Source organism: Trachurus trachurus (assembly GCF_905171665.1).
Source record: "Trachurus trachurus genome assembly, chromosome: 8".
Lineage (NCBI taxonomy): Eukaryota > Metazoa > Chordata > Actinopteri > Carangiformes > Carangidae > Trachurus > Trachurus trachurus.
Window position 1 is genome coordinate 22,929,417 of NC_139905.1, and position 23,703 is coordinate 22,953,119.

Below are 23,703 nucleotides of genomic sequence, written 5' to 3' on the forward strand. Positions count from 1 at the left end.
TTCAGCTACTAAGAATTTTCCAACACTGATCAGAGTGGCATTGTTCAAGTAGAATTTACTAGATGCTCCACATGAAAATAATGACCAAACTTGTCTTTACCAGTAAATTGCAAATGATTTTACAAGCTTAATCTCTGAACAAATTAGGTTTACATTGTTACAGCATTTGATAAATAAGTGTTAGACTCACTCTGAATTCACATGTTATAATGACATTGCAGAGAAAGCCTAAAAACTAAGCTAATTTCTCTCATAACCGACCTTCTGCTGCTCAGAGCCAAAACACTGAATCATTTAGCCTGACATCTGAACCATGATCTAAGAAACCGACACTGACTCAGCTAACAGTTATCTAATATGGTTTACATCACATGTAAACATGCTGATTAATACCAAATTAATTCAATATCATTCCAGGGAGTGGTTTGTCTCATGACACAGTAGACAAGGCTGTTACATCTTGTAACACATTGTGAAACATTTCTATCATGACACAACCTGTAATTAAGCTTGAAGGGAACTGTTTGCCTGACTAAGCTCAGACTAAAGGGCATGTGACTCACAACTCAAATGTGAGCTCTCACACCAAGTATAGTTAACATTAACTGTATTGTCAAACAGCAGCAGTACACACCCTGGATAACTGAGGAAAATGCTGCAAGCCAGTTTTATCACAAGATGAATTTTAAGATGGGCAAATGACTTCTTAATGTACCATTATGTTGGTAGATCTGATATAGTTCTTGTATGTAGCCTCTTATCACACTGAAGCTGAATATGTTTTTTTTTTATCTATGTAAACCTTAGGACTACACAGGGTGTGTGTGCCATGTGGCCTTTCAAAGCGCAGCTGCATAAGCATAACCTTGTCATCACACACCTTAGCCCTACAGAGACTGAACTTCTATCCCCCAATTTGAATAGTTTCTTTTTCTGCCAGTCAATGATATATAATAGAAAATGGCTGTATACAGTATAAGGAGCTTGTAAGTTCTCCATGCAGGCAGCAGCAACACAAAGTTTAAAAGGATGTGGTCTGTGCTGCTTTATGCACTGATTTCTATCACCAAGCTGCAGCAGCGTTGCTGACTGGGTGTCATAGTGAGGACTGAAAGGTCAGGACGAGCCCTGAGGTCGTCAGTCACACACGATGAGCTCAGATCTCAGAGGAGTCATCGACTCTCAGATAAATAAAGAGGAGTCTTTTGTCACTCCTCGGGCATCTGGTCATGACATCATCGGATTTGCGATCACGCTGTCTTTGAGGCATCACAGGTTGTTTGTTATCCACCTAGACTTCCCCAGCTCCACCACTACAGAACTGCTCCATTGTTGAGTCTTCTTGCACTTTGTTCTGACCTGTGGTCGCAGCTGCCTGCACAAAATGTGTGACATCATAATCCAGCTGTGAATTCACAGCAGTTGCACAGTTTAGGCAGGAGATGGCGACAAAGGCCACGATTTTTAATTTCTGTTCAGAGAGCTGTGATTCTCTCCTGTGTCTATATAATACCTTCATTTTCTCTGCATCTCAAAATATTCATTTACATTAAAGCTCATGCAAAGAGCTAGAAGTGAAGGAGACATGCTTTTAAAGGTGACATCAAAGTTAAGTGTTAATTTCTTGATTTAGATTTAAGGGTGGAGGTATTATGGAGTTGGTGTCATGGATGTGGGGCGGGGGGCGGAGTGCAAGAGTGGGATTGTGTGTTTAATCCAGCAGCAGCAGCAGCAGCAGCAGAGGGGCATGGATAAAAGATGGAGCGTGCCATTTGCGCTAATGTTTTATTCCAGCTTTCCTAGAGTGGTGGAAGCAGATCCTCTGCTGATGCGGCCACATTTCCTGTCCACATCTAAAAACAGACCTCCACATTTGCATGTTACAGAGATGAAAGAGGATAAGATGGATGGTGGTTGTTGGATGCTGGATGATGCAGCCCCACCCTCATGTTCTAACAGTATGCATCATATCCTGTTTCTGCGTGTGTGTGTGTGTGTGTGTGACACCACCAGATCCAGCACTAACCAGAGTCATGCTGCGTCCATCAGTTCCATTTTCATGCAGTATTCTGGGCTGCACGGAGGAGGCACCTCATATGATATATATGATGATGCTGTGCACATGCATACAGAAGTGTGTGTGTTTGCATTGCTATGAATTCATATATGCAGCCATTAAGTCGGGCCGCATGCAGACTTCCTGCTCCATGCACGTACACACTGAAGATCAAGCGTGTTTGGTATTGGAAATTTATTCCATCTCACTGCAGCCCCCCACCTCCCCCGACCTCCCTGTGATTCTGCTGAGACTGCTTCCCTCTGATATCCTTTTACTGCCACGCCAGCAAAACACTCACTGCCAGGGAAACAGTGCTTGGCATGTGTGTGCGTGTGTGTACGCTTTGGCTGTGCATTTCTCTGTGCTTTGTTGAGGGTATTGTGTGCAAGTGTGTGTTTTTTTGTGAGTTGCCCGTGCAGGTGTGAGCACTGCAGGTGTTTGTGAATGAGCCACTCCAGCTACTCGGTTCAACAACAAAAAAAAATGCCTGTAACAGCACAATGTCTTCCCTTGAGAGAGGACACAGAGGGGGACCAATTTGTCAGAGAATTAGGCTTACTGTGTTCCTCCATTTACTACAGCTGTGCAGCTTCACAGCACCTCCACTCGGTCAGGTTGCTCACCCACCCTGCAGTTCTCCTCCCTCTCCAGCAGATGAGGCCACTACGCCACATGAGTCTGGCATTTAAAGTGGGTGAAAGGCAAATAGAAGGCTACCACAGCTGACATAAGGAGGCCAACAGAGAATAATAGATCATATTTACATCCAGTAGCTCCTCTTCTTTTCTTTTTTTTTGCCAAGTGATTTGCATTCTTCTAAGGGTGACATGTTCACTGAGGGTGATACAGGCCCTCTGCACCATTTTTTGCAAGGATTAGTGTGTTGTTTGATCAGGTGCTCAGCTGACATGACATGAAGCTGTCTTCTTAGCATGTTGCTTCATCCCTCTGTTTCCACACATTTCAGTCAGGTCAGATACATGCCATGCCTGTGGAGGGTCGCTGCAGAAAGGCAGTCTCAGGAGGGTAAAAAGGGGTGTGGAGGCCCACACAGGGATTTTTTTTTTTCATGAGGTTTTAAAGTGGCCCTGACACATCAGCACTGCTTTTTTATCCCTCAGCAGGATAAGTGTCTGTTGCATCGATGTTTCCTCAAGGTTGTGGCAACGCTGGGTGGTTTTTATTTTCTCAAGAAAAACTCCATGATTTGTCAGAGCTCTGCGACCGCACCACTCCGGCACAGGAAGAGACACCAAAAATACACACACCCCGTGCACTGCAAGCTTGCTCGAGCACACTCAATGCACCGCTCCCTCCTCTCTCCCCCCCCCCCCCCCCCCCCCCATCCCCCACACTTCCATATGTGTCCTCATCTTGGTAACCATTTTCCATATTTTAGCGTGCATATTGATTTGATTCAAATTAAATTGCAGCCTGTGTTTTTTTTATGAGCTCTTGGACAGGGACAGAAATCTTGACTTTATGTTAATACAGGGGATGCTGTCACTACAGCAATAAACTGCTACGTGTAATGTATGTTAAGGACATGTATGACCATGTACTGTATATGCTTATTCTATGTGCAATATGCATCTTACACGGCTCCTGTGGCTCATTCAACTGGAACTATCAGAAATAAACAGCACATCACCCAGCTCTAAAATCATAAAGGCCAGGGATATGTGTAGTGACAGATCATCGTGGGTGAACCTACATACAGCATCTACATTTGTTTCTGTGTATTTGTGTCATCTGACTATTTCACATTCAGCTGGATGGCTGCCAGGGTAGTGTGCCTGTGGCTGGGTGTTTGTCCTCCAGCATGAAGCCGCCCTCACACCCCCTCCCCTCCAGTGGTCCTCCATAAAACCCTGCAAGGCACTGTCTGATGATTGGCAGGTACCCCATGAGGACTGTATGTGTATACCAGAGTGTGTGTGTGTGTGTGTGTGTGTGCCCCGAGTGGGGGGTTGGTGTGTGAGTGTATGTGCTCGGTGATGTCCTAGTGCCATGATTGTTGTTGCATGTGTGTGTTTGTCTCCAGTCTGTACGCATGTTTGTCTCAGCCCAACAGATTACATGACACTGCAATTAGCTTTCTTTACAATCATGTTATAGATTTGTCTTGCTGCAGTGCAGTAGTGCTTGCTTCAACAATACAGTGCTTGTGTGGAGCATGAGACAAGGTATGATGAATGATTCAGCCCTGTGGGCATGCAGCCACTCGGTGTGTGTGTGTGTGTGAGAGAGAGTGGTTTGGGAGGGGGCACATAAAATATCTGGACTGTTGTTATTTATTGCTGCTTCTCATTTGTCATTTATGGAATATTGTAGAAAAATGTAATTGGGAGCATGGGCATGCATTCAGGCTTTATTAGCAGCCCAGATGTGAGACGTGCTTATGAAAGCGCCGTTATTGATGGGTGGGTGCTTATGCAGGAGGACATCTTCCTGTATTTATTTATTTATGTATTTCTTCTCCAGAGAGGAGTGTAACCCCCAGCTGAATTAATCAATGCTGCCTCTGTGCTCTGTCCCCTGTGGGTTAATGCAGCCACATGCCCGGAGAAAATCAGATAGTCTGGCCGCCAAATCAAATCATTTACCTGATCCTTACCTGATCCCTTCAGCTGATAGGACAGAATTAACCCGAGCCCCAGCAATGATATTTGGGCAACCACACAGCTAGAGGTTGATGTTAGATAGGGTGTTCGTGCAAAGATAAGAGGCAAACAAGATGGGAAAAGAAAGAAAAACACTAGGCTACTAGTGTAAAACAGAGGCGCTGGTATAACAAATGTTCTTATTGTGCATTGGTTCACAGAACAAAAATCATCTCAGTGGAATGAAAAATTGGCCGTGGTATTACATTGACTCAGCAGCATTTTAGGTAATAAATCATGGATTTCAGTACTTTTCCACTGCAGCCCCACATAGAGGACAGGCTTGGAGCTTAAAGTTGGACCATCCTCAAAGAACCCAGTTGGTGTATAAGCTATAAAAAAAAACATAATCTACCAAATGGTCCCATCTGTTCCTGCAGTAAAGAGCCCATGTGAGAAGCTCGAGCCTAGAAATAAACAGACAGTAGAAAGGTCTGTGATTATCATCCAGTGCTGAAGGTGAGAACCTGGATGTGTCCTTCTGATGACAGGGAATTTTGAATGAATCTTTATTGAGTTATTTTTGCTGAATATGATTCACATGACACAGGCCACAATAACCGAGGACTTTACTCTAAACGACACAATTATATTTTTATAAATTGAGGACTGTGTTAAAAATTACTATAAAAATATATATCTAACTATTATCTGAAGGAATCATGACTGAGCGGTTTCATATCAGCTAGGCTAAGTGTATTAAAACCACTCGGCGAGTCGTTTCGCAGCCATATAGCCTGTATACCCACCTCAAAGTGGAGATAAACCCCCCACGAACACCGCGGTATTTGACATGAAATAGGGTACAACAGCGAGAGGAAGAAACCTGTCTCACGCTCGCTGGGCGAAAAGACAGCGACAATGGGGCCTTAATCTGAGGGCAGTTGTGTCTGAAATCCCAGTCGGAGCGATTTGGAGAACAAAGGCCGGGGTTGGACGGCCAGGGCCGGGCCGGGACACCGCTCTGATCTCCGCCTGGTGGTCGCCCCTAATTCCCTTCCCGGGTCCCGTCGGGGGCGGCAGGCGCTGCAAGCGGATAGGTCAGCGGGGTGAAGGCTGCAGCCGAGCGGCTTCTTCTTCTTCTTTAGCTCGGTGGTTAGCTATATTGTCCGATGGGTGTCGCGACCTCGACAGAGCAGCGGACCACCGTGCAGGAGGGCCCGCGTCCCCCGCTGCGGCTGCAGCCGGTGTCCGGGGCTGCAGCGGCGGAGAGCAGCCTCCCTCTGCTCCGCTCCCCGCTCCGCTCGCGGTTTGGAGTCGGTTGAAGCGCTTCCCCTGCCCCTGACGGAGGGTCGCCTTGAAACCGCCAGACTGTCAGGAGGAGGAGGGGCTGCTGGAGAAATGAAGGGGAGGGGGTGACATGGGCAGCTTAAAACCGCCTGAGATTTTTTTTTTTTTTTTAATCAACATTTTTGCAACTATGTAACACAGGGCGGGCTACTTCAAAGAAAACTTATGGATAATACAAATCCGCGAGAGTCAGACAGAACCGCGCACGAGGAAGAACATGGAGGTCATATGAGAGGATTTTTGAGCCCAGCCCCCCCCCCCCCGCCTGAATTTTAACACAACAGCACTAAATGAGCACGCCACTTTCTTCCCTCTTCTAATGCAAATGTGTGCGCGTCCGCCGCTCAGACTCGGCTTGTATTGTGCACTAGGGGACGTCCAGCGAGGCTTCACCACAGTCTGTTGTTGATGTGCATTTGCATAGAGCGAGTGAGTAAGAAAGAGAAAGAAACCGAGCTGTGGGACTGTTCCTCGGTATTAAAGAAAAGAGTGTGTGCAGGGAAATCAAAGATGCACGAGGGAGAGTCCAGTGACGGGTGTCTGCAGGAGAAAGGTGCAGGATGCTGCCGGTCACTGTCCTTCATCTGCCTGCACACTCACTACAGCACTGACTGATGAAGACTATAGGATTGTATTGTATCGAATAAAGATGTGACATTAAGTACTTGGTCTCTGCATACCGTCTAATCCCTTCTGTATTTTATCTAATCGTGTTAGGTGTTAAAAATTAATAATAATAATAATAATAATAATAACGAAGAGATTATAGTATGGATTCCTTCTCAACGATAGCTAAGCTGCCAGATCTAAACTTTTACTTGTTTTATTTTTTGAACCTTTGTGATCCAAGATGTTTTGCAGGGGTGACCTGGTCAAGAGTGTGACAGCACACATCATGATAAACATGCCATTAAGTTGAGAGCAGAACAACAGTAAGTGCAAATGGCAGACATGTGGATACCATCAACAAACTAAAACAAAAAAAAACACTGGTAGCCTACTGTCCAATGGTCTTATGTTATTGGCCATTTAAAATAGTACAGGAGACCTTTTTATCATGGCCCCTATAGGCTATAATGGACTGTGAATGGAGAAACATCATGACCAATGTGTTATCTTCGAGCTGAATCATTGAATCAGAATAAAGTTAAATACACATACAACTTGTGAACATGTAGGTCTGTTTTATGCAAATGTGGGACTCATCTCTGTAGTACTGGTGTAATGGGGGGAAAAAAAACTGTAGGCAGCTGACTTAGATAATCATCCACTGCTTTCCAGTGAGAACAAGTAGCCTCAACTCTTGAGGACCCTCACTACATTTTAAGTATGTCCTCTTCATATTGCCCCCACCGACACCCCCCACCCCCCACCCCCCAACCACCACCTCTCCTGTTCCTGTGAAGCCCATGTGCTAATAAACACTTGATGTTAGGTGTGAAAAATAGTTTTCAAAAATGATTATAGATCACTTGTTAATTAGCTACACCATGGTCAGTTGTCAGAGGCAAACCTTTATTTATTGATTGATTGATTCATCAATTGGACCATAAGGCCATAATTATCTTCTATCTATCAATTATCATTATCATGAGCAAACAACATCCAAACTAAAAAAAAAACCAATAATACAAATAGGCTAATAATAATAATTACTATATAATTGGGTTTAATTAACATAATAATCGTGGACATGTTAGTTGTATTATAGAAAACCTGGGGCACATTTCTTAAGTGTTGGTGTAATGGAAATAACTGTGGGCTGCTGACTTTGGTAACCATCCACTAGTGCTAGTGAGAACAAGTGGCCTCAACTCACCACATCATAAACAAGTGCAATTTTTCTAGGGGTAACAAAACAACGCCCCCCCACTTTCCGCTTCCCAATCATTGAGCGTCTGTTATAATCGGCGTGGAAATGGGTGGTGGTGGTGGTGGTGGGGGTCGCCTTGAAACGGGCCCCCTCCACCACCAACACCACCACCAACCGCATTGAAAAAAAAAAAAAAAAAAAAAAAAAACAGAGCAGAAGATGAAGCAGGAGAAGCCCACTGCTTGTTTTGATCACTCAGTCTTGAGGGGAGTGGGGATCTTGAAACGGCTCAACCTCCTTGCTCCATAATTGGTTTTATAGAGCTGGCGAGCGGCCAGTGTTTTTTTTTTTTTTTTTTTTTTAACACTGGGGACTTTTGATTGACAGTCGGTGCAGCCAATCAGAGCCGAGCTGTGTGAGCCCTACAGGGCTGGGCTGGGGTTGGGTGGTAGCGAAGGAGAGGGGCGGTGCTTGCAAAACAATGCTGTGTTTCATTGCTGAGGAGTTTACGGACGCGTCAGGGGCTTTTTTCTCCCCCCAATTATCCCCCAGTTTACCTTCGGACCAGCCTGTAATGGACTACTCCAGTTCTCCCAGCAACCTGGACGGATTTTGAGAAGCGCTTGCATTTTTAATTTAGCTCCTTCCCCCCAGGTTTTCTCCATTCAAGTAAGCGCTCGGCATGTTGTTTTTCTTGTTTGGTTTTCTTCGTTTTCCAGCTTTAAGTGTCGGTATTTAAAACACTATCTGGGTTGTAAATGTTGTGGGAAAAGGGCGCGGAGGTTTGCACGCGACATTTTGGATTTTTTGGGGGAAGCTGTAGTCGGTGTGGAAACCTCCGTGTCGGTAGGTTTCCTCCGAGAAACTTTCTGCCGTGTCGTTAATGGAACCGTGAAAAGTTTGAAACGTGGCTGAAAAAGCCGAGCTGCTGCTCCGCCGCGGCGCCGCATGGACCCACACCGAGCAGGACGAGCCCCAGCCCGGCCACACAGCCTCTCCCTGAGCCAGGCTCGGAGGCAACATTTCTCTGTGGTGTGTTTTTGTTAAGGGAAAGAAAAAAAGGTTTATTGTGATTTGTGAACGAGCCATTCTTCAGATCCCGCCCGCCTGGATATCACGAGTCATTGCTGTAATGTGTTTGCTCGCAGCCTTTGAAGGTTAACGCGACTTTTTCCTCCTTGTTGGTTTCTAACATTAATTAATTTAACTAACTAAACAAACGAGATTTTATGTTCAGGCACTATTTTGTGAAAGTAGGAAAAATAGTCTAATGTTTAGCATAGATTGAACAAGACGCTAAATTATTATCTCCGTGTTGCCTTCGGGTGAAGTCGCGATTGCTTGTTGTTTTCCTCCTCAAAGTAACTTTTATTCTATTTTAGTGTATTTTCATATGACACATGTGGCTGCCTTCGACGATTGTGTTTTATCAGCTGTTTTTCTGGACGAGTGTAGCTATTCGTCCTTTTTAACAAATTCAAGACGAATGCTCGGGTCAAACTGAATTAGCTATCCGTCGATTAATGATATAAAAACACAGCAGGCTATATTGTATTTTAATACTGGTGCAAACTGCAGTCTGGATGGTGAACCGTCGATAACCTGGTTACAAATGGGCTTTTAGTTTTAAACTGTGGGCTCAAGTGTTTACGGGCTGGGTTTTGATTTCTTTCCTTGGGCAGCACCCATGACCAATTGCGAAGTAGCCCGGACTAAATTCGCATCTGTGGGCAACAAAACACCGCTCACCCCGCTGATTAATGATGCAGGCTTTTGCAACCTTATTTATTTTTAACCCGTTTGAAATTTATATTTGATGCGCCCTCCAGTATTTATGGTGTATTGGTTTACAGGGCGACTCGGCCCATAGTCAGCATTGCTGGTTTACGGCTTAGGGAAAACAGCTGGGTAATCGGAAAAGGTAGAATGGGTTATTAAAATTTGACCGTGCCGTTGTGTTTCCATCGCGGGGATCGCACAGTGTTGTCGCGGCCGGGGCAGAGCAGCTGGCCGCCCCCCCTCCGTCTCCCGGTTGTGTTTCCCTGGGAAGCGGAGCCCCGGAGCGGCCGCTGCTCGCTGTGTGCAGTCGGTGGGGGTGGAGCAGCAGCTCGTCCGCTCCGCTCCAACATTAGATCATGATATCGAGGATATAAGTTAAAGCTGCCTTAAGATCCGCAGTTGGGATACACCAGGAGCGAGTAATACGGTCTTAATGTCGACCGGTTAATACTCAGCGTGTAGTTTTTGAAGTGGTTTTCCAAACTGCGTCATTGCACGTATGGGCCGCCTGTTCGCTGGAAAAGAGGATAAATCCTGAAAACTACCAGTTCAACACAGTTTCGCTCAGCCTGCCCCGAGATTTGTGAATCAAGCGGTTTTCTTGTTGTGTTTTATAGGTCAGCAGGATGGCTGAGAAGGAGCTCGAGTCGCCTGGAAAACTAAAGACATTATTATAGCCAGAATTGTCTTTTTCGGAATAGGGGGCCTATCCGAACGGACAATTTCTTTTTACAACTTTCCCCTCTGTGGATAATGGATGGCAGAGATTTTGGACCTCCTCGATCCGTCCACGTACCACCTCCGTTGTTGGCGGGGCTCGCCATGGAGTCTCACCGACTCGGAGCAGCAGCAGCAGCCGGGAGGATCCCTCCCTCGCCCGGTCACTTGGGCACGAGTCATCCGCCGCCTCTCCACTCTGGAAAATTCTTGCCATCGGCCATTAACCTACATCCACACCACAGTAAGTAGACTGCACGACTGCTAGATTGCTTTGCTCTTGTTGTCTTTAAAAAAAATACACAACCTTCAATCGATCAAATATTAACTTGATATAAGGCTGCGCAAAAAAAGCGCACAGTTTTGACAGCATGAGCGGTCGTTATTTTTGACGTGTCCACGGTGCTGTGGGGGATATGAGCCTGGATGCAGGCTGCACGGGGAGGAGTGGCTGTGACAAGTTTCAGATGTGGAAGTATGGCATCGTGTTAAGGATTTCTCAGTCTTAGCAATGGACAACGCATCAGCGGAAAATTACTTGGCAGGTTCCGACACACACAGACACACACACACACACATCATCGGGTTTTAAAGCACAACAGGGCTGAGTGTTGAGCGTGTGTGTGGTGGTGGTGCTGGTGTGGGTGTTGTTGCAGCAGTGTGCAGGTCAGGGTGCAATGGTTTTGGATTGCATGTGGACCATTACACCGTCATTGCTGTGGAGGCAGATGCAGGTTGTGTGTGTGTGTGTGTGTGTGTGTTTGGGAGAGTGGGGGTGGTAAAGTTGTGACCTTACAGGGACAACAGAGCACTTCTTACCCTGCTGAAGGGGAATGGTTGGAGTGTTTGTATGGGCGAGGAGTGGCTGTGGTTCAGGCTCCACTCTGTGGAGTAAATCTGGAGTAAAAGCCACTCTCCTGGAACAGTTGGCAAATGGCTGATGCTGCTTTTTCCTGCATTTGTACCAATTCTGTTGGACATCCCCACTGCTGCCTTAAGTAGGCTACAAGGGAGACTGTGTGAGGGAAAGACAGAGTGTGCGTGCGTGCGCGTGTGTGTTAAAATGAGTATGTCAGCTACAAACTGTGTGCTTTGATATATTTGGCCATTAAAGAAAAGGTGTGGCATTAACCACACAGGGGCTTCATAAACCAAACTCCCATGTGTTTGTTTACATCACGCTCTACCTGCCTCCTGCCTTCTGTGTGTGTGTGTGTGTATGTGTGTGTGTATTGCTCAACTGCAGTCAGTAGATCATCTACAGTATATGTTATTCCCTGCTGAGCTGGTGATTTTCCTTTTTACTTCCACTGCCCGCACACTGATGTCTGTTCCAGCCATTAGTAATGGAAGCCTTGAAATAACATTGTGCAAAAAAAAAGAAAAAAAGATAACATTGAATGTTTGCATACAGATTGTGGTCAGTCAGAGGGCGAGTCAGTGTTCTTGTTAAGGTTCAAACCATATGTGGACTTTGCTGTGTCTTTTGGAAAATGACAAATCTAGCAGACACTCTCATCGAGTTACTCGTAGACGGATACAGTTACAGTCTCCCTGGTTTCTTTTCAGAGGTAAACCCCGGAGATAATAATATTCTAGTTGAGCTGTGTGTCCCCCCCCCCCCTGTTCTTATCTCCGAGCGTGGGTTCAATGCAGCACTTGTCATTTGGAGCGCGAGGTACTAGAGGTCTAGTAAAGTGAGGCAGAGCTGGCAGGGCAGGGCTCTGATGAAGCGTTAATTTGACACACCGGCGGAGCCTACACACTCAAACTCACACACGCACATGAAAAGCTGTCAGAGATGAAATCAACTCGCAGCGGGGAGTGTGAGGATGATTGACGGGTGTATCGCAGCAAAGAGATGTGCCAGGGCGCAGTTTATTGCAGCCAGTCGATCCGATTTTGTGCCTTCAGAATAACATGGGAATGTGTTGCAGGTGAAATGACGAGATGTGTGGATTTACTGTAAACCTCACACACACACACCAGTTGGTGCTGTTGGTTTAAAGCCGTGTCTTTGCAGCAGCAGCAGCAGCGTATTTCAGCTGGGATGATGTTCCTCCATTCCCCCTCCTGTGGCTCTGAAACGAGCTGAAAACTGCTTGTGGTGTGTGTGCAGATGTGCTTGTGTGGAGCAACTGGAAGTGCTGCCGGAGGGAGGGGGGGGGTTATGAAGTGGAGTTGACCCAACCACTGTTCCAGCCCAGATTGGTAGTTTAAACACTCCTTTAAAACGGGATACATTTCATCCTGCCCACACACTGACCTTCTCACTCTCCGACTCTCATCGCTCCCCACCCCCCCACCCCCACGCACACGCACACCGACAGCCTCCGCCCACTAAAACACACCACTGTACAACACGGGTCATTTAGCTTTATGGCGTTCCTCCATATCAAATCCCCGCACATTACATTAACCAAACCCGATTGAGATCCCGGTCCCATGCTTGTAATAACACTCCACAGCCCTGTTACATGATAATTACCCGGTAATTGCAAATGTTCATAATGTTCCCCATTTAATTGCAATAAGCAGCATGGATCCAGCTCTCAAGCAGCCAGCGTGCAATCAAGAGGAGCCAAGGCCGCCCCGCTACTGTTTTTGTTTACACATGTTTCATGGAATTCAAGACATTTTTTTTGCGCTGTTGTGTTTGGCTGAGCTCTTGATAGCAGGGTTGACTGTTTTGTAGCTGCCAACACACTCCCAGTTCCCAGGAGTCTCCCTTATTTTCGCTCTTAGTTCAGTTTTAATAGGGTTTCCACCTGACTTAATGGAGTAAAGTGTCGCCCTTATTTCCACACCTCCAGTTTGTCGGAGGTGTGAGAGAGTCAGGTTTGTTTTAAATGCATTGTGAAGCTGCAAATAGTTAGTTGACACTTCTGCTGCTGGTACACAAACTCTGCAAAGACATCATTTTCTGTTTTCCAGCAAGGAGTCCTGCTTTCTACCCATTCCCCTGTATTCAGACAGGTCATATGTATGTGTCGAGGTCTTGTTGGTCACGGTTTATAGATGCAAAATGGCTGTAAATGCTCCTCTGTCTACTGGAGGTGAGGGCGCCTCCGTCACCAGATTGAGGCCATCTGTCCTTTTCCCCCCCTCTTCCCTACCGCAGAGGTTGGACCTGCTGAAATGTGACTGCACAGAGGAGACAAGAACCACAGATGATTTATATTTCCAAAAAACTGTGCCATGACCGTCACAGGTCGACGTTGTTGCACATTGTTTTATTACGGGTAAAGGAATTAAGGAAAAGCAGGAAACGTTTTCCACCTGAAGGACGTTTTTGCCGCTGATGAGATTGTCACTTCAATCAAAGAGAGTGTGACATCTTTTTCTTTTTCCTTTGGATTTAGGCCAATTAACTACTCAGTTCTCGCCTCCTTTAAGCAAACACAGTGGTGTTGCTGCAGCTGTGTGGGAAACGTGAAGTAGCTACATCACTTCCTGCTCACCGGCAGCGTTTTTCCAGGCGTTGAGAGCAGAAATTGTTGTAAGGACCTACATAAACCTGCTGCAGCTAAATCACCCTTGTGTTATATCAATTAGTAGTAAATGATTGCTTTTACCATATGGGCATTGTGAACTTGCAAGTTCAGAAGTACAGTTTGCACGCTGAGGTTAAAATGCTGCTCAGGGCGCTGTCCCTCATCTGTGTGAGGGATAACACGCCTGAACCAGCAACTTTCCTGCTCTTTTGTCTCCTACTTAAACACACACAGGCATGCATGCACTTTTTTTTTTAAAGTGTTAACATGGGAGTAGCTGAAAAATGGGAGCGGGACGCTGCTGTGATGAGCGTGCAGAGGAGAGAAGTCAATGGATGGAGTTGAAAACCACTCAAGACAAATGGGGGGGAAGAAGAAATAAACAGGCACAATCCCCGAGGTGGGAAGCAGTGTTTTGTTTTCGAAGGATAAGAGCTGAGGTTGTCATTTGTGTGTGAGAGAGAGTGTCAGCGCAGATGAGAGGATTGAGGTCTTGTGTATGGGAATAGGAGCATGTGATTGTGCTTAGTGCAGTTAGAGCCGGGGTTTCCCCCTGGGACTCTGCAGAGAGAAAGGAAGAGATTTATCCTGACCACAACACTTTCATACACGGTTAGATAAATGTGGTAGCCCTTCAAATGTTCTCTCTTTCAGTCACACACACACACAGGCACACACAGGCGCACACAGACACACACAAAGGCACAGGAGTGTAAGTATAATTCATGCAGCCTGTGGGGCAGGCCAGGGTTGTCTTTCCCGATACCAATTTGTCTTCCACGCTACGCGGTTAGTGTGTCTGTTTACGTTAAAATTAATGTGGTGAGTGTGTGTTTATATATATTCAAGACACAGACCCCTACATGTGAGTGTGTGTGTGTGTGTGAGACGTGGCTCGGACACGTCCCCTCTCAGATTAATTGAATCTTTCAGGAGAGAAAACAGGCTCCTTAAGAGAAAGCACAAGGCACTGGCTGCCCTGCTACAATAAACCTGTCAGAGGCAGACAAATGACACACAGTAATTCACACACGCGCGCACACACACACACATGCGCGCACAGCACACACACAGCTGTCAGACATAAGAGTGACAGACCGGTGTGTGAGAAAACAAGCGTGCCGTGGCATGTCCAAATACCCAAAGCATTAGCTAAGTCGTTCTCTCTCTGCCAGAACCCGACCTAAAACTCCAACAACACCCTCCGACACGCAGAGGTCACACACTGCGTCGTGTCTGTCAGTTTGGCTGCGTGTTGAGTCTCTACGTGTCCCCGTTACATAAGGTTTATAAATGTCCCTCCAAGGAAAAGTAAGGGGAAAATTCAACATGTGCAGTGACACGAAAAGAGACGCGCAGAGCAGGTTGGACGTGTGAGAAAAGACACGTTTGACTGTTTTTTAATTATGTGATGTCGCCGACTGACCTGCTCCTTTAGGCCTTTAACTGACATCTGCCGTTTTTAGTTAAAATCATCCAGAGCTGCAGTGACACCAGCAGCCCAGGAACAGTCTCAGTTAATCCTCCATGTTTCTGTCCTGTTTAAAAAAAGTTGTTAAAATTCATTGTGTGTGTATATAATATATATTATTATTATTATCACTTCCTGTCAGGCAGCTAAAGCTCAGTTGGTTTAGCTCATGACAAATGTTAAACCGTAAGTCGGCCAACCTCCGTGCCACAGGTGTGAAATATAGTTGTCATGTTTCTGTATGTTCTCCAACATGCGTGTGGTTCGTTGCATCTGTGCGACGGTGCAACTGTGCATACCACTCTGTGTGCGACACTGCATGACTCTGTGTGTGTGCCTGTTGCAAGAGCGTTCCCATTTGCTGGTATCGAGGTGTGTGTCAAAATAACAACTGCTGCCTTCACAGGAGACTTGAGCGCAGCGGCGTCGCACAGCGAGACTCACGCACACACGGGCTGAATCCAACTGTCAGGGCAACTTCTGCACAAAGTTTCAGAGCAGCAAGGAATTAAACACAGGTTTTTTTAAAAAAAAGTCTTTGCTGTTTGTGTTTGTTTGAACTTAATGTGACTGAACTGCTGTCGCTTGGTTTCAGCAGAAGTGGTTGAATTCATGTCGTTGCCTCAGTGTCGTGGTCGTGGTATCGTACGAGCTGTTAGACGGTTACACTGTTCATCTTCCACACTTTGTGTCCAAACGTCTGCTGTGAAAAAGGACCAGCACAATTTATACACTTCAATTTATAGATCCTGTTGTGGCCATTCCACTATATTCTGGTTTCCAAGGACACCCGTTTGATTACTGTAATTGATTAGTATATTGACATGAACTTTGCAGAAAATTTATGAAATTATAAAAAAAAAGAAAAAAAGTCAAACATTTGCTAGTTCCAGCTTTGCAAATGTGCAAATGTAATATTATTCTTCATTAAAACATTTAAAGTTTTGTCACCATGCACTTTGTGAAATTGATAATTTTGCATTTCTGTTATTATTAATTATTATATTGTATATCTTTTTTAGAAAACAATTTTTATCCAGGAGCTCCATCTCTGCCTGGTCTATTACAAATGTTCTGTTTCTACTCACACAATCTTACACAATCTAACACATGCTTTCACACGTCTCTACATCATACGCATGCACTAAAAACGGCCCCATGCCACATCCAAACTCCCATCAGTCATACAAATATAGAACCTGTTCTCTACAACTTGAACATAGTACTCTAAAAGTGATTAAAAATACACACACAGGAGATAGTTGTGTAATAGCAACAAAAATGATCCATCTAAATGGGGTCAACACATTGAGAAAAGATGCAAAGTATTTTGGATAATTTGGTTTTGTGTAGATATTTTTAATCCAACAACTAATAACGTATCGGATTTGATCCATGCAACATTTTCAAAGTAACAGCAATTCCATGCAGCTTTTAATGAGGAGTGACAGTAACACACACATAAAGAAACACACACATGTTTTTCTCCCCCCACTTGAGTCTTTACTGGTGAGAGACTTACGTCATCAGATAAAAGCAGTTACAAAAGGAAAACAGTTTGGGAGATGTATTTTTCCATCAGTCATGCACGCAGCCCTGGTGATGGATTTATTTGCAGCTCCAGTGATTTAGGGTCCAGTGTATTGTTCTCAGCCCCATTTTTCTTCCAGCTGTGCTTCTTGCGGTCTCCAGATATGTGTCAGTTTTTCCGCGAGGTAGAGTCCAACCACAGTTTCACTCTGTCACTGTCAGAATCATCAACTTTCATTGAGATTTAGTGCGATATAAATAAAATTGGTTTGACACTTCCAGCCCCCTTCTCTGCCCACCAGCGTTTTTTACTCACTATTTTAATGTCTTTTTAACCAAATAAAACATTTTCTGCTGCACTTTGGTCAGAGATAAAGTAACAGACAAGCCATAGCAGACTAGTGTTTGTAATACTTTACATGCATTTTCCAAATCGCTGCTATTTGAGGTACGTGAAATTATTTGAATGATTGTTCCGCAGCCAAGTCTGTCTTCTCCAGGGCAATTTGTGAAACTAAACGTTGCGTTTGTAAGTGAACTCGAAACAGTTTATGTTCAGCTCCAGCTCACAAACAAAACAGTTTCCTCCATGCCACTCAAAACACAGGAAGACCACACTTGGACATTTTGAAATCATTAACGTACTTTAAACCACATGTACGCAGCCTCGAATAAAAGAAATGTACACAAAGACCGACACGGTATCAGTTGCCAGACATCCTTTCACCTTTGTGTTTATGTGAGGAACTCTCTCTCCCCTTTACAGTCAGGATTAATGATTAGCAGCGTCAGTTTGCCAGTTAGCTGCATCGCACAGCACAGTTTTACTGTTTGAATGTTTTTCTTGCAGTGAATAAAAACCAGAGATCAATAGAGATTCCCCCCCAGCTAACCCTGCTCTGAGTACCACTGATGGGTAACAGATGGGTTCACACAGTGTGTAAGTGTACGCGTTTGTGGTGTGTGTGTGTGTGTGTGTGGCACACAGTTATACCAGAGGTTTATTCTCCCCCTGCAGTTTCTCTGCTTTCTGTACGTGTTCCAGTATTGTTGTTTTTGGATTCTGTTGCCTTTCGGTCCGCCTCAGATCGATCTGCGATCAGGACTCTTGTTCTTGAGCTTGATTTCACTGATTTCCAGTGTGTGTGTGTGTGTGTGTGTGTGAGGTTTGCAGCTGCGTCTCTATCAGAATTGATCTCCAGCAGGCCTCCTCCTCCTCCTCCTCTCTGATATCTAGATACGTTTCTTACGAGGATCTGAAAATGGAGGCTTAGAACGTGTTGGGAGTCAGAGAGCGTGTTTCTTGGCAACTCGCTTATCCCAATATGGCAAACTAACTGTCGTGTGAAGTAGGAGCCAAATGGTGTGTGTGTGTGTGTGTAGGGTGGGAAAGTGAGAGGGAGGGAGGGAGGAAGGAAAGGGCAGAGAGAGAGGGAGAGAGAGAGGTAATGAAAGAGTAATTTCAAAACATTTAAAGAAACATTTCCCTCTCAGCCACCATTTGGATGTTGTTTCTGGAACGAGGAGCGCAAATGTTTTCCCTCGCTCCACCCCTCCCTCTTTTTCCTCCGGTAGACTATTCAGGAAGGGAGACAGGGAATTGGGGATTGTGTTTTTTTTTTCCTGATCACTGGCATGAAACACAACCGTGGACTGTATGTATGAGTGTGTGTGTGTGTGTGTGTGTGTACACTCTGCACACATGGATAAAGGCCCTGTAGGCGGCTCTGATGCTGAGATTGATCCATACTCTCGTTGGGCATCTGTGCCTCTTGGTCTGTGTGTGTGTGTGTGTGTGTTAGTGTATGTGTGTATGTTAGACAGACCCTGGTGTTTGGCCTGAAGGAATGGAAACTGCTGACATCCTACCAGGACCTCAACATCCTTGACAGGTGGTGTGTTTGTGTGTGCGGGGTGTGCGTGTGGGTATGTCTACGTGTTGTTCCTCACACACACACACCAGGTAACAATTAGAAAAATGAAGAATAGGTTAGAATAATTAGTTAGAACAACAGCGTTGGCTCGTAGCCTGACACACGGACACGCGGCGGTGACGGGAGGAAAGGTGGCGGTGAATACGGCGTTCTTTGTATTTGTCGGTAATAAATCATAATATGATTTACATGATCAAATTACAAACAGTCATGAGCTGCTGGAAGTGAATCACGCTTTGACTCACTCTGGTAATGACTGGCAACTGGCAGATCGCTTTTTATGGTCACAGATGAACAGTCAGCGGCTGCCGTCAGGTATTTAACTTTGGCAACAGCATTTATTTAAAAAAAAAAATTGACATTTTAATAGAACAAGTCACGGTACTGAAGAGGTATAGTGTTAAACCTCCTGTAACAACTTCTCTATATAGTAGTAGTTTTAATTTGGTGGTGGAGTTAAAACGACTTTCATACACAGAGAGGATTCTTAGAAAACGACGCGGCGTGTAATCCAGCCTGACTGTTTGTAATTTTATCTCATCGATATCAGCGTCACTGTTTACCCTTCACTCTCTCTTCCTGCGATATCGAGCCGCATCAAGTTACCACAAATGCAAACCAAACATTTCCCGCTCGCAGCTGCTTCACATTAAAAGCATTCAGCTCGTGAAACACAGGGAGGCTTTTATTGTGAGGCAGGCCCAGGAAACGAGGGGGGGAATTATGGCTGGCAGCGACTAGCGAGCGTTCATCAGAAATGCAGCGTTTTAATTTATTTTTTATTTCTTTTACAAAGGAGGATTTTGACAAAAAAAGAGCAGCTGTTCATCTGCAGTTGTTCGATCAAGTGTGAAAAGCTACTTGCATTGTGCGCAGCGTGTAATCAGGTCACAGTTTCTCAAGTCAGGATGGAAAAAGCTAAATGTTTTCTGTGATCTATGTTTGTACCGTCAACGTATAGATCAATATCTGCTTGTGTTTCTGTTGCTCTCATGTGAGATACACTGATAAACACATGTCTCTGTTTTAAACCATCTTCACTGCTCCACACAGGACAGGGGTGTGTGTGTGTGTGTGTGTGTGTGTGTGTTGTCCAGCAGAGTTGACATACTGCGACCAACTGAAGATTAATCACAGGCTGCGTTTGTGTGTGTGTGTGTACACTTTCATGTTTCTATATTCCCAGGAATTGGCATGCATGTGTGATTTAACGAAGCTGGTGTGTGTGCGTGTCCTGTGTGTGTGTGCGTGTGGCTCCTGCAGTGTCTCTGACTCAGAGGCCATTCACTGAGAATCCACATGGAACTGTTTGCACATGTCAGTGATCATAACACGATGCAGTGCAGCCACTTAAGCTACACACACAGAGACCCTCAGTAAACACACATACACACACACACACACGCACACATGGAGAACCTTGAATAAATCTGTGTCTAATAGCTACTTGGTGTGGAAGGATCCACCCACACAGTATTTTTCAAAGCAAGGTGAGTAAAGGCACGCTGCGTTACTCCTATATGCTGTGTGCCTTTTTGTTTGTGATTAATTGGAAAGCCACATTTGCTATTGATTTTAAAAATGCAATGTGTGGGAGGGTGTGTGTGTGTGTGTGTGTGTTTGTACAGGCTGTGTGTACTGATGGACTGCGGTTTTAATGTACTGATTTAGATGCAGAGGAAACTCAGCAAGCACAGCAAGTCTCTGAGATTCCCACAGGACTAATACAGAAACACACACACACACTCAGTCAGTCCCTTCCCCCTCGCCCTCATACACACAGCACCCTTTCCCCTACACACATGGTTAGTTTTATCAGGGTAATGGCTGTGCAGTGCGTTCAGTAATGGGCTGGGTGGGGGGGGGGGACCTCAGCTAAACATGAAACCTTTTCCAGCTCTTAGAAGGTTGTGATTGGAAGAGACAGTAATGGTTCAAAGGTTCAAAGTTTACTAATGGTCACTGGTGCACACATGCTGGGAACGGAGTCTAATAAAAACATGCCTAGTAAAAAAAACAATCGATAGCGGTATCATGTCCAGATATGAAACGGTTTATGAGGATTCGCTCTTTGAATGTTAAAGTGATGGAACTGCATCATTTTAATGGGGAGGCGTGTGTGACGTCAATGCACTTTCATGTACACACTCTTTTTTTTTATCATAAAAAGTTAATGCCAACCAGCCTCCATGATGGAATGATGTTAATGTCAATTATCATGGAAAGCCTGATTAGATTGAGTACAAGTTCCCATCGATCATGTTCTGAGTATTAATACTATCAGTCAGCCTGCTCCGTGGTTGGCGTGTGGGCTCGGTGGTGAGAATACATTAAAATGTTTAGTGAAATGACTTCAAGTATCGCAATCAGCTGAGGGTCTCTTATTCTTGAGCTCTTCATATTTAGTGACGTGTTTGTGTTCCAAGTGATTAAACAAATTAACAGTGGCACCTTTGGTTCATTTCCATGTTGTTTTCACCACTGACGGGTGAGACCCAATCGGGAGGCGAGACGGACGCCTGCGTCATCGAACCCAACAGGTCTCGGTTTCGTCTCCACTTTTAGGGCCTCAGACATTCTGCTGTGGTGTGGATGCAGCTTCAGTCGCTCAGCGTTTGTGAATCATCATCACAAACGGCGTCGAACTCAGGGGGAGGTCCGACCGGTTTGTGTTGATATTCTGTAAGTTAGTTGCAGTTAATGATCCACACAGGAGCTAAAGCCTGGCACTAACCAGAGCCCATGTGTGACCACAACTCTATGCCAGTCCTACAGCGAACGTTATAGAGTTTTGTACGAGTCGCGCAGTAGCAAGTTGTGTCGTCAGGAGTGTTTGTGATCCAACTGATGTCTGCTCTCTGCCAGGAATGGTAAAATATTTCACTTGTTCAACTTGAAAATTTCCACCGACTGCACAGCTCCGCTCCTCTTTGCTTGATGTTTGATAAGTCTGCTGCTGCACAGGAGTCAGCACAGTCTGTGGAAACACTGAGTTTAAACTTTAGTTTATCTGTGCAGAAAGGAGAAGTCTGTTGGTTCACAGAAATAACTTTTGACTAGAAAACAGCTCACTTCTGTATTACAGGTTCAACAAAACCACAGTGTGACTGTGAAGTTGTGGAAAACGACCGTATCATGGTTAAAACATGTGAAGTGGAGCAGAAAGAAAGTTGGAGAAATTAAGCAGCCTATTTCTGACTTTTCAGTAATTTTTATAAAGTTGAAAATGGTAAATAAATTCGGGCCTCTTTGTTATGTAATATGTAGTAGATAATGGTAATATCTATGCGATCCAGTCCGTTGGCCTGACAAAACAAGATGTTTGAAGATGTCAGTCGGCGGAATTGGTGGTTTCGATTCTTCCACTGTCACTTCCATTGACATTTCATAAACCAAAAGGTTAATCAATAATGAAAATAAATGTTGGGTGAATCCCCAGTATGGAGTGCTGCGGTCGCTAAGATAAACAGTGTTCAGCCTGGTTCAGTATCAATAATCAGATCAGATTCTGTGTATGAGCTCATTTTGATTTCGATTTCAGTGCAGTCCAGTGGATAAAGAAAAAGACCAGAACACTTTAATAGATATTAAACCTCCCAGTTGTTGTACATAGCACGGGGCAATCTGGAGCTCTGGTGTCCGCTCTGATCTTTATTGTGAAACTCATGACCAGAAGTTGTGATTCATATCTTTCTGCTGCTTTGACTCTACTTGGATGTTTGTCCATGAATCCAAAACAACGGACGATGATTTTTTCCCACTTATTTTTATAGATAAAAGCTGCAAACCAAAATAAAGAAGGATTTCTGACTTCAGAAAATTGCAATCATCTGTGCTCTAGAAGTGATTTGACGTTTCTATCTTTATCTGTTCTTGAGTTGTGCTCGTTCTCTGGAACAGTATTTATGAGCCTTTTTGTCTGTTCCTGAAAGAAGCAGCAGCTCAGCCTCTGCTTCAGCTCATGTAACTCATCTGATCCGTCTGTCTCTAAGATCACTGCAAGTTCACAATAAAACATGACTGCCTCTACTCAGAGTGGGTTTACAGCCAACACGGCCGAGCCTCCATATCAGCCACTGTGAATGGCTGTGACATCACCTGCTGCAGCCAATAGGGAAGCCCGGATGAAGTCAGGTGACGAAACATCACCCAGAAAGATGGCTGGTGATGATTTCTCATGAACAGACAGAAGACTGATTATTTTCAGTCATTGCATTAATTGAAGTCCAGACACACACACACACACACACACACACACACACACACACACACACACACACACACACAGATGTGTTTGGGAGCATTCTCATGTTTACATAGAAACACCTTTGGAAATACAGGCTGATGTCTGGAAGCGTATTACGCTCCTGTTGGTCTCAGAGGGTTAAATGAATCTGTGCAGTTCTTGTCAGGGGTCCAGACTAACCCTTTTTTTTTTTTTTTTTACTAGAAGCAGTGGCCCTTAGCTTAAGATTTTAGGGGTGCAAGAAAATTAACTCGACTTGCAAAGCAAATATTCACATTTCACATTGTTACTGATAAATACTTTGATAATCAATACTTCTAAATCAGGATTCGCCTCTGGTCCACTACAGTTACCAGGGAGAAAGTATGCATCCATTGTTCGCTTGCCCAACGTCAAAATTACTGTTTGCACATGCGCAAGTGGGTGAAAAAATGACTTGCACTGTCTCAAACTTTAGTCAGAAAAAGACATTGTGCTTTCATTGAAACTACAATGTGAGTTAAGACAGTGTGCAGAAACCTCCTTTGCTCTAGGGGCAAAATGCCCCCATTTAGGGGCAGTTTGGAGCCCTGCATGTGAAAAGCAACACAGGCCATAGAAAGATCGTCCATGCTTTATGTGTGAATTTGACTCGTCTTCTGGAGGAGGTAAATATTCTCTCTGGGGTGATCTAGAGGGGATGGATCTGACAGTTTGTGTTTGTCAGG

General features: G+C 44.8%; 1 protein-coding gene across 2 annotated transcripts in view; it reads left to right on the forward strand.

Moving 5' to 3' along the window:
* Positions 1–8,307: 8,307 nt before the first annotated feature.
* tnrc18 (trinucleotide repeat containing 18) overlaps positions 8,308–23,703 on the forward strand; it is a 49,678-nt gene continuing 34,282 nt past the window's right edge. For both annotated transcript variants that reach the window (XM_083977658.1, XM_083977659.1), the window contains exons 1-2: positions 8,308–8,494; positions 10,222–10,565. In XM_083977658.1, coding sequence (XP_083833784.1) covers positions 10,358–10,565 — 208 coding nt within the window. In that variant the 5' untranslated portion in view covers positions 8,308–8,494; positions 10,222–10,357. The remainder of the gene's footprint in view (positions 8,495–10,221; positions 10,566–23,703) is intronic.